Source organism: Sciurus carolinensis, chromosome 11 (genome assembly GCF_902686445.1).
Source record: "Sciurus carolinensis chromosome 11, mSciCar1.2, whole genome shotgun sequence".
Classification (NCBI taxonomy): Eukaryota; Metazoa; Chordata; class Mammalia; order Rodentia; family Sciuridae; genus Sciurus; species Sciurus carolinensis.
Window position 1 is genome coordinate 7185074 of NC_062223.1, and position 10092 is coordinate 7195165.

A 10092-nucleotide genomic window follows, 5' to 3' on the forward strand; every position below is an offset into this window, starting at 1 on the left:
GCACGCTGCAGACTTGTGCCTGGGGGCCATAGTACGCACGCCACAGTTCGCTGACCGAGGGGTGGCCTCCCCAAGTCAAGGCCAAGAGGTTACACGCGTGCCTACCTAGGAGACAAAGGACGCAAAGAAGCCACTACGTGCGGAGCAAGCGGGTATAGACGCCAGGGTCACCCAAGCTGTGCTGCTCGGGAAAGCACAGGGATGCTTTTCTACCTAAACCCTCTTCTACTTTTGTCAAATTTTTCTATTTTTTTTTAAGATGTTTTTATGCTTTTTTTTTTCAAACACATAAAAAAGAATCAAATCTAGCCCTCCCGGGACCCTCCTGCGTGTTAATGCCTATTCTTACAAGAGACACGAGCACATTCACATAAAACTAGTTGATTACTGGGGTAAGTCCTCTATTTTTGTAGCACAACGCCCCTCCCCCCACTCAGGGTCATGCAGATTCTATCTTTTCTCTTTTTTTAAAGACAGTTTTCAGGATTTTTTTTCTTTTTTCTTTTGCTTAAGTCGGAGACGGAAGGGAGAAAAGAGGAAAGGAGAAGGAGACTTTCCCTTCTGTTAGCAAATGTCCCAGAAAAGAGGGACTTTGTCAGGAGCACCTGCGGCCGGCCCCTCCCAGGCTGAGGGCTGCTGGCCGCCGCCTGCCCGGCGCCCTCAGATGTCCACGTCCCGCACGTCGGTGGGTGTGCACGCCAGGTCGGCCTCCTCCGCCTCCTCTTCCTCTCCCTCTGAGGCCTTGGGGTCCAGGTTCTGCTGGGCCTGGCGCAGGCTGGACTCCAGCAGGGCTTCGATCTGCTCCTGGCAGGCCCGGAGGCAGTCCTGGGGGCCGGGACGGGAGGAGGTGCTCAGGAGAGGCCCCGACCCGGGGCGCGTGCTCGGACCTCCCCCAGGCCCAGAACTGTTCGCGAGTGCCACCTCTGGTCCCTAGTGGCCCCTGGCTGCTGACCCCCCAGGAGTAAAGGCTTCTACCTCCTGCCATGAGACTCTGGCCATCTCCTGGGAGTGGACACACACCCACTGTCCCCTGCCTGTCCCACCTCCCCACAGGCTCCTCCAGAGCCCTCATCCCCAGGCCCATGATGCCACTTGACTGAACAGGGAGGCCCTCTGACCCTCTGCCAGTGGCAGCCCTGGAGGAAGCCCTAGCCTGCCCTGTCAGTTAGGCCATGCGTGACCAGTGGACAAGGGGAGGCTGGCCTCCTCCCTCGGTCCTCCCCCCACAGGCCGCATGCTGGCCCCACCACTCTTGCAACAGAGAATCCACCCAGTGCAGCCAGAGGTCCCAGCACACGACGTGTGAGAGGCTCCTGGAAGCCTGCACCTTGCCCTGCTGGCTGGATCCCCCGCAGCAGCGACCGCCTGCACTCTCAATGGAAGTGGAGCCCCGGAAGCGCCCCCCGAGGCCCCTGGGCTCCCCGCAGCCGTCTCCCAGCACTCTGCCTAGCTGTTCTTGGTGCTAGGTGGCTGCCGAATAAAGAAGCTGGCTGCAGTGGCAGGCTGTGTCCCCAGTGCTGGGGCGTCACAACAGATGGGCTTCTGAGACCAAGCGGTCCCCAGCCAGCCTGGAAAACACTTCCCCACAAGGAACAGGGCTCAGGGGTCAGGAAGCTGCAGCCTAACTGGCCAAGCAGGGTGGCACTGCCAACTCCCCCAGGCCAGCAGGGCCTGTGCGCCCCCCTCCTGAGATGCTCACCTCGGGAGCACAGGTGGAGGGTGGCGGGAGCAGCCCCGTGTGCAGACAAGAGCAGGGTGCGGGTGCAGGACCCCACTCCTGGCGCGTCGCGGCTCCGGCTGGCACACCAGCGCCTCAGATCCCTGAGGCCTGACAGCGCCCACCCAGCCCTCCAGGCATGTTCTCAGGAGCCCCTGGCACCCTGGGAGCCACATGCTAGAAGGCAGCCGAGCCGTTCCCCTGGGCTGCCGCGTCCCAGCCCCTGGCCTTGCTCCACCTCTTGACCGCGGCTTTGATCCAGGACCCACTAGAACTCCTGGTGGTCGTGAGGTCAGAGAGGAGCTAGACTCGGCCTTCTGGGCGCTTTCTGCCTGTCCTGGCTCCACACTGGCCTGCAAGGCCTCCCCAGTGGATGGTGCCCCAGGCAGGACTGTCTGCTCCCTGGTGAAGAGGGACACATGGCAGCCCGTGCACGTGGGAATTTCTAGAAGGCATCCTCTGCCACAGTCCTTGGTGGACTTTGTGACAGAAGAGGCCACCCACCCCAAGAGGCCTGCAGTCTGGCAACGGGCTTGGGCAGAGGTGGTGTGGGCCCATGGTGCCAGGCTCTACCCTGAGTGCTCGGGCCACAGGGAGGAGAGGAAGAGCCCGGGCGGCAAGCGAAGGCCAGCTCCCAGGGGAGGAAGCAAGGGAGGAAGCCAACGGGGCTCTTTCTGGGTCCAGCTCAGCTATGTCGTCGCTGGAAAACCAGATAAAGTCATTTCAGCCTCAATTACCCTTTCTGGCGAGTGTCATTAACGTCTAATTAAAGCAGCCTCCATTCAAAAAAGGACAGCTGCTGCTCTCCTGTGACTGCCAGGGCGCAGCCACAGCTTGGCAGGAAACGCACCAGGCCTGACTGGCCGGGCGGCCACAGTCCTGGGGACGGCTTCACCCAGGCCCGAGTGCTGGGGATGGAGCCCAGGGCCCCTCTACCCAGAGCAGACCCCGGCCTCACACCTCGTTTCCTGGAGGTCTTTTCTCTTCGCTCTGTCCTTGTGGCCGTGGGACACTGCTGCTCCAGCAGCCAGGTGAGGATACTCACCCCAGCAGGTCAAAACCGGGCAAGTGGGTGGGAGTGAGGTCATCTCACTCTCTCGGGGTCACGTACTAGGTGGTGAGTTGTCCCCAACAGGAACCATTGGGCAGGGGACAGGCAGTGTGTCTGGCTGGGACTCCTATGGAGCCCTCCAGATGCTCCGTGGTGGCCGAGGCAGCCTCAGCAAGCCCACCTGGACCCAAGCGGGGTTAAGGCCGAGGGTCACTCCCTCATGTACGGCGGGCAAGTACCCCCAACCTCTCTGGTCTAATTCACCTGGCCCAGTGGCTGGGACCTTGGAGGAGCCCTTTCCAGCAGCTATTTACTGGCCACGTCTACTGTGGTCCAGACAGCCTGGTGGGGCCCAGCTCGAGCCCCATGATCACCTGGGTCACCGCCAGGTCTGCTGCCCGCCTGCTGGTGGCTCTCTTTCTTGGAGAGGTTCATGTCTCCTGTCTACTCCTGGAAATCCTAGTGGGAGGACAGAAGCCTGTGAGGACCCTCTGTCCAGTGGTCAAGCCTCAGACTCCTGGCTCCGTCAGCTGTGACAGTCACAGTCCCTGCTCACAACGCTAGACAGTCTGTGCTGAGCGCAGCCCTCTGCTCCACTCCTCAGGGCCTAGCCCCGCCACCCACGGGGGCCTTGGCACCGGGCACAGCACCCCCCGGCACTAGACCTCTCATGGACGCCACTCACCGGGTCGCACTTGATCACTCTGGAGAGGAAGTGTGTCAGGCGGTAGCAGGACAGGAAGGTGTTGGGGCTGCCCAGGTGCAGGCCCTGCACCGCGGCCACCACGCTCCCAGCGGCCACCATGGAGGGCGGGTTGGAAATGAACTTCACATCTACAGGAAAGAGGGGGGGGCTGTGGGTGGGGATGTGGCAGGACCCCAAATCCAGGCCTCCCGCTCTACATCCAGCTCCTTCCAGCCGTCCACACTGACGAGCGCTAGGGCAGCCGGAGCCGCCCGGGCTCTGTCACCAATGCCAGCGTGAGCTCCAGCAAGAGTCTGCCACTGCCCAGGACCAGACTCCAGAGCCTTGGTACCATTCCCAAGGGTCACCACAAAGCTGCAGAGTAGAGACAGCGACTCCCCGAGTCCCTCGGGGCCGCACCCTGCTTGGCACCCAGCAGACATGGTGTGATGGTGGCAGGGACGTTCCAGCTGCCCCACGAGGGCCAGGCTGGGCACTCAGTGAGGGAAGAGACCCTTGCAGTCACCCGCCTCGGAGAAGCCCACTCTGCCCTCTGCCATCAGCTCTCTGGTTGGCCACGAGAGCTTTTCTGCATCTCCTCACGCCTGACCATTCTCCCGAGAGGCCAGGGAGGCGCACGGTCATGCCATGGCTGCTACACAAGACGCCCCACCAGGTGAGCTGCCCAGCTGCAGCCCGCCAGCGGGGCTTTCCCAAGGCAGTGGCCCTGTGCCCGCAGCATGCCCAAAGCGGGCCCATCTCCTGCCGGCCGAGGCCCACCCCTTCCATCCCTGGGGTCCTAGGGACTCTCCCACACTCCTGGGCCCCTGCTCATGGGAGATAAGGTCAGGTGGCGCTGAGCCGGGTGGCCCATTGGCCTGTGCGGCTGTCAGATGGGCATCCCTTCAGGACGTCACCTGGAGCCCAACCCCCACCCAGACCACAGGCTGCACCTTCTGCCAGAGGGACTCGCCCCCTACAGTGGTGAGTCACCTGCCACCCTCTTCTCTTCTCTGCCTGGCCCATCCCAAACCAGCCTGAGGACCTTCTGGTGGTACCAACTTCACCTAGGAATCTGGGGGCCCTGGGCCAGGCCTGGACAAGGGAAGGGACCAGTGTGGCATCTTGTCCACCCTCATAGCCTCATCTCTCGCCACGGAGTGCCTGGGAACAGGGGGCTCGAGTGAGCTGAAGAGGAGCGGCTGGCCACGAGGCAGAGGGGCCCCCACTAGCTGCCAGGGTACTGCAGGTCACCTGAGACTTCATCCCGAGAATGAACAACTTTGGCCTTGTTAAAGACAGGGGCTACCGGCAAGGGGCTGAAGGAAAGCGGCCGCCCCAGGAGGACAAAGTCCGCTCCTGGGTGGTGCCACAGACTTACACAAGAAATCCACCTCTTCCCCCGAAACAGAGCCATTCCACCCAGGCTGGGCCGTTTCGTAGCAGCGAATCAGAACTGTGCACAGAAGTTGCCTCTGCAGCGAGCCACGGCACTAGGGCTGCGCCTCCACAACCCTGGCTGCCATTCGCAGGAAGCTCATCCCCCCAGGGCGGAGGGCGGGGGTGGGCAGTGCGTGCGTGCATGGCCTGGCATGTCAGCAAGGTGCAGAGAAAACCCAAAGCTCTGGTATCTACTTCCACTCGTGGTCTGGGCGCGGGCACACAGGGTCATGGGAGCTGGGTGGCACGGCTGACCCTCGCCAAGACCCCTCCGCTACACTCAGCCACGTGTTCCCCTAGAGTGGCCCTGGTCCTGCCTTCACCAAGCTGACACACGGGCAGGCTCTGGGTACACGTGGAAAGGCATGTTAAAAAACCAAGCCCAGCGACGCACACCTCTGATCCCAGTGACTCAGGAGGCCGAGGCCCACTCAGAGCCCATCCAGAGGGGATGCCGTGGCCACTGAGCATGTGCAGAGTTTGTGTGCGGGGGGCTCCTATGGAGTCCCATCTCAGACAAAGGTCCTGGAGCATCTAGGAGAGCCACCCACAGCCTGGGGCGCTCTGCACTCCCTGCCAGCACCAGGGGCCCTGGGGAGTCGCCGCCAAGGGAGGCTGTGCCCATTCCGTGCAGCATCTCCAGGAAACTGGGGCTTCTCAAGCCACTTTCAGCTCCATAAAAGGCCGCCCAGAGTCTCCAGAGCCGCTCCGCTGAGGAGCCCCAGCCAGGGAATGCCTCCTGCCTGCCTGCAGGGCCAGCCCCCACTCTGGCTGGCCATGTTCTCGGCACCCCTGGCCCTGCTCGAGAGGACCTGGGGAGGGGCACGTGCCCTCGGCAGGTGGAAGACAGTGGAGGACGAGGCCAAAGCCTTCACAAGCGCCCCTCCGATACCAGCAGTTCCAGAGGACCAGGCAACAGGGGCTCTGCCCCTCTGGGTAGGTGGGAGCAGACATCAACTGCCCCCTTTGATGCCACATTGCCCAGTGGCCCTCAGTTACCAGGCTGAGCTCCAAACAGAAGGACTAAATAGGGCCACTGCAAAGCTGGGAGGGGGCTGGGTCCCCCCATTGGGGTAAACAGGCCTCCTGGACATGGCCTGTGTGGGTTCCCTACTGCACAAGGGGAGGAAGGGCTCCCCGGGTCAGTCAGTGCTGGGGCAGAAGGCACGCAGTACGCATCTGTGTGTCTGTCTATGCGGGGTTGGGACAGGCTTCCCATTTGGGGTCTAGGGCCAGGAGGAGGGAGGACTGAGCTCCTCTGCTGACAAACAGCGCCCAAGCCGGGCTTCTCCAAAGCCCCTCCCGGACTCAAATGAGCAGAGCTGGCTGGCGGCGCCCCTAGCGGGGCCTCAGGCGCCCAGGCTCCTCACGGCCGCCCCCGCACCAGGGCTGCTGGCCGCCTGGAGCACGTGGTGCAGGCACTGCCGGCTGCTCTCCCTGCCCCTGCAGGCGCCCCTGGCAGGTGGCCCAGCCTGGGAGAGGCCAGGAGGGGGCCCTGCAGCCTGTCTCCTGGAGGACACAGGGCGGGCTTGAGATGGGTGGAGGCAGGAGCCCAGTGGCCAAGGTAGATCCCTTTTAGCATGGAGTGGCCACAGGGTGCCCAGCACAGGGAGGAGAGGAGGCTCAGCAGGCACACACATAAAGGCTGGACTGTCCACTCAGGTCTCCAAGGCACTGCAGAGCGGCAGTGCGGGGGGAGGGCATGCCAGCACCACCACCTGGCACCCTATCACGATGCCAGCCTCTGCTCACCAGAGCAGGATGTAGAGAAGGGCCCTGGACTCTCTTCCTAGATGGGAGACCTCACAGAGAGCAAGCAGCTGGCCAGCGTCACCCAAGGAAGCCAATGGGCTCTCCAGCTCCCTACCTGTGGCACAGAGGGCCACGAAGGTCTGTGCATGCTTGCGGATGATCTGTTTGTTCTCCTCGGCCTCTGGCATTTTGGAGAGGAAGTGTTCGATGAAATCGTGTGGGGTCATGGCAGCCAGGTTCCACTTGAGTTTGTTCACCAGGAGCAGCTCCATTTGCTGGGGATAATAGGGAACAAGCATCAAGCCAGCAGGTCAATCCCTGGGGGCCCCAGCAGCCCATATCATTGGCATTATATTTGGTTTGCAGAGTTGGGGTGGGACAGGAAAGTTGACCAACGTTCGAGGTGCAGAGAGCAGGGACAACGAGTAACCCCATATCAAAATAGAAACGGTGCGAGTAAAAAGGCTCCATCCTCTTTATGAAAAGCCAGACGGAAAGTGGAGACAAAAAGACCTCCCACCGCCTGGAACCCAGAGCTTGTGATCAGCGCTGCAAGTCGCGCGCCGCAAGAGGGCGCGCGCGGCCCACGTTTTGGCACCACTAGGGCGCAAATGTGGTGGGAATCGGAGTACCGGGTGCACAGTAGAGATGGGGGCGGTGGGGGTCCCGCGCGCAGCCACAGGGGCTGCGCAGTGTGGGCGTTCCCGGGTGGCGCAGAAGACCTGTCCGCGGCGGGTCCCGATCCCTGCCATCTGCACTCCCCCCTCCCACCCAGCGCGGGGTACCCCGGTTAACTGGGCGTCAGTGCGGTGGGGTCCGCGGTTACCAGCAGCTCGTCGGGTCGGATGGAGTTGTCAGTGTAGATGCACAACTTCTCCGCCGTCAGGGGAATGGTCTCCTTCATCTTGGAGGCCACAAACATGCAGGTGGCCCCCAGCAGCTGCAGACGACTCTTCTTCAGGGGCTCCAGCGACAGGAAGCGGTCCAGGTAGTTCATGGCCAGAGGGAAGACCTCCTCCTCGCACTTCTGCTCCTCACAGACCTGCGGAGGAAACCCGGACGTGACCGCCACTGCGGGGGCCCCCTCCGCGCGACCCCGCGCCTCTACCCCGCCGGCGTGGGAGGGCGCGGAGGGTCGAGCGGGGAGCCGCACACGCTTCGCGGGATGCGCTCCCTGCCGCGTGTTCCCAGTGCCCACCCAGCATGAAACTGAAAGGGAAAGTCTGCGCTAGGCGAGCGCAGCTGGCGGGGCGGGTACCGCCGGGCGGCGACACGGGACCCCGGCCCGCCGGAGAGCCGCGAGGCTGCGGCAGGGGACACCAGGACACAGCGGGGCCACGGCCGCCCCGTGCTGGGCGCCGCGCTCGCCGCCCTGCGAGACACAAAGGTGGCGTCTCAGGCCGCCGCGCCGCATTTCCCCAGACGTCATCTTTTCAAAAAATATTTAAAAATATTTAAAAAATAACTAGGTGCCTAAAACCCTCCTGAAAACGACCCTCGGGCGGCCCCTGACACACACCGGGGGTCGGGAGCCGGTTGCGGACTTTGGGGAGAGCCCCAGGAATTCAAACTCCGGGACCCCCCTGCCCCGGCGCGGGCGCCGCTTCCCTCTCGCAAGGGCACCACGCTGCACTTTCAGAAATTATTTAAAAATACTTTCGGGCCCCCGAGGCGTTTGCTGAAGGCCTAAAAATGTGCCCTGGGCCCCCGGCTCGTCTCGGAAAAGTCCCCCAAGCGGAGACCCACTCAGACGGGGGTCAGTCCCCGGCGTCTCAGGGGCCACGCGACCTTTCAGCCCAGCGTGCTCTCCAGCCCAGGCCGCCCGCGCGGGGCGTCCCGGGGCCCGATCCATGAACAAAGGGTCCCCTTTCGAGCGGGGTCTCCCCAAAACAGTCACCGCGCATTACCGCGCCCCTCCCGCGAGCCGCGCAGCCCCTCGCGCCTCTCCCTGCCCCCACCCTGCCCCCAATTATTAATAAACACGTTTGCTTTGCAATAAAAGAGCAAAGATGGCGCATAATACTGGCACGAGTGGCCCTTGCATACGTGTCCATGGACATTAATTTAAAAATTATATCTATGCCCCCTCCCCCCGGATCTGGCGGCTCGGGGCAGCCTCAGCCGGAGAGGCGCAGTGGCACTGGGGCGCAGGCGGGGGGGCCACAAAGGGGGCCCAGCCAGCACCCTCGCACCCACTAGGGCACCCTGGCACCGGCTTCCCTCGAAGGCACCTCTTCCCGACCGTCCCCCACCAGGAAAGGGAATTTCTAATGCCCCAGCCCCCACACCTTCCTCGTTCAAAAAATACCCGCAATAGCTTATTTATTTTGAAAATACGGGTTCCTAGCAACACCCCGACAAACTTCAGGGTTGAAGCGGGAGAGAAGGGAGGGAGATGAGGGGGGAAATGTGGGCGACAAGTTGCAGGAAAGTGCTAAGAGAGCCGCGCGAGCCCCGCACCTCCAGCATCCAGGTGGCCACGATCTTCCGCATGGACGGCAGGATCTCCTTCTGCACACACTTGAAGTAGGACACGGAGGGAGCGCAGGTCTCCTCCGCCTTCAGCATGGCCCTCAGCACTCGGTCGTTGAGGAGGTTGGTGTCTGGGTACGCGCGGCGGATGGACTCCACTTCGCAGCACAGGAGCTGGTGTTCCATGGCTGGGGCTCTGCCTGGGCCGCCTGGGAAGGGCTGTGCGACTGCGTCGGGTCCGCCCGGCTCTGGCTCCTGCTGCCCCACGCTCCCTCGCGCTCTTCTCCCGGAGCCGGAGCGCGCGGACTCAGCTGCTCACTGCTACTGCGCCGACAGCCCTCTGGAGGCTCCAGGACTTTGCAACTTCAACAAAACTCCCCTGTAGTCCGTGTGACGTTACTGTTGTTAAGCAGAGATCAAAGCCGGGCAGAGAATGGGACCGGGGGGAGGGACTGGGGCGGGCGCAGGGGGAGGGGGCGCGGGCGCAGCGCGCCGGGAGCAGCGAAGGGCAGAACCCAAAAGCCCGTCCCGCCGCGGAGTTGCCCCCGAAGTTCGGTTTTCATAGAAATGCAAATCGCCCCGCGGCGGCCTTTCTCCCCGCAGGGGAAAAGAGGTGCAGGGGGCCGTCCTCCCCGAGTGGGTCACTCGGGTTTGGGGAGTGGGGGTGGAGGTGGCTCTGAGAAGGAGGACAACTAGGGGGGCGGGCAGGCCACACGCAGCTGGGGGAGACCGCGTGGAAGGGGGACTGGGGCGCAGCGACATTCTGTATCCGAGCCGGGAGAATGGGCGCATTTCCGAGAACGCCACGAGGGCACCCACGCGTGGAGAGGGCCAAGGACTCAGCCTCTGCATGGTCTTTCATTTTCATTAACACGTGTAAATTTCAGGAACCGTTTAGCATGCGGGGACGCAGGGCAGAGCACACAACTCCGGTGGCGGCTTCATCCCAGGGCACAGGGGGTCGTTGCAAGTGCC

General features: G+C 62.9%; 1 protein-coding gene across 1 annotated transcript; it reads right to left on the reverse strand.

The window, feature by feature from the left end:
- Positions 1–218: 218 nt before the first annotated feature.
- On the reverse strand, positions 219–9507 carry Ccnd1 (cyclin D1). Its single transcript, XM_047516627.1, has 5 exons — positions 9106–9507; positions 7472–7687; positions 6761–6920; positions 3454–3602; positions 219–825 (listed from the first exon to the last, which is right to left on the reverse strand). Exons 1-5 carry the CDS (start codon positions 9301–9303, stop codon positions 661–663), a joined length of 888 nt encoding a protein of 295 aa, XP_047372583.1. The 5' UTR covers positions 9304–9507; the 3' UTR covers positions 219–660.
- Between the last annotated feature and the right edge of the window lie 585 nt (positions 9508–10092).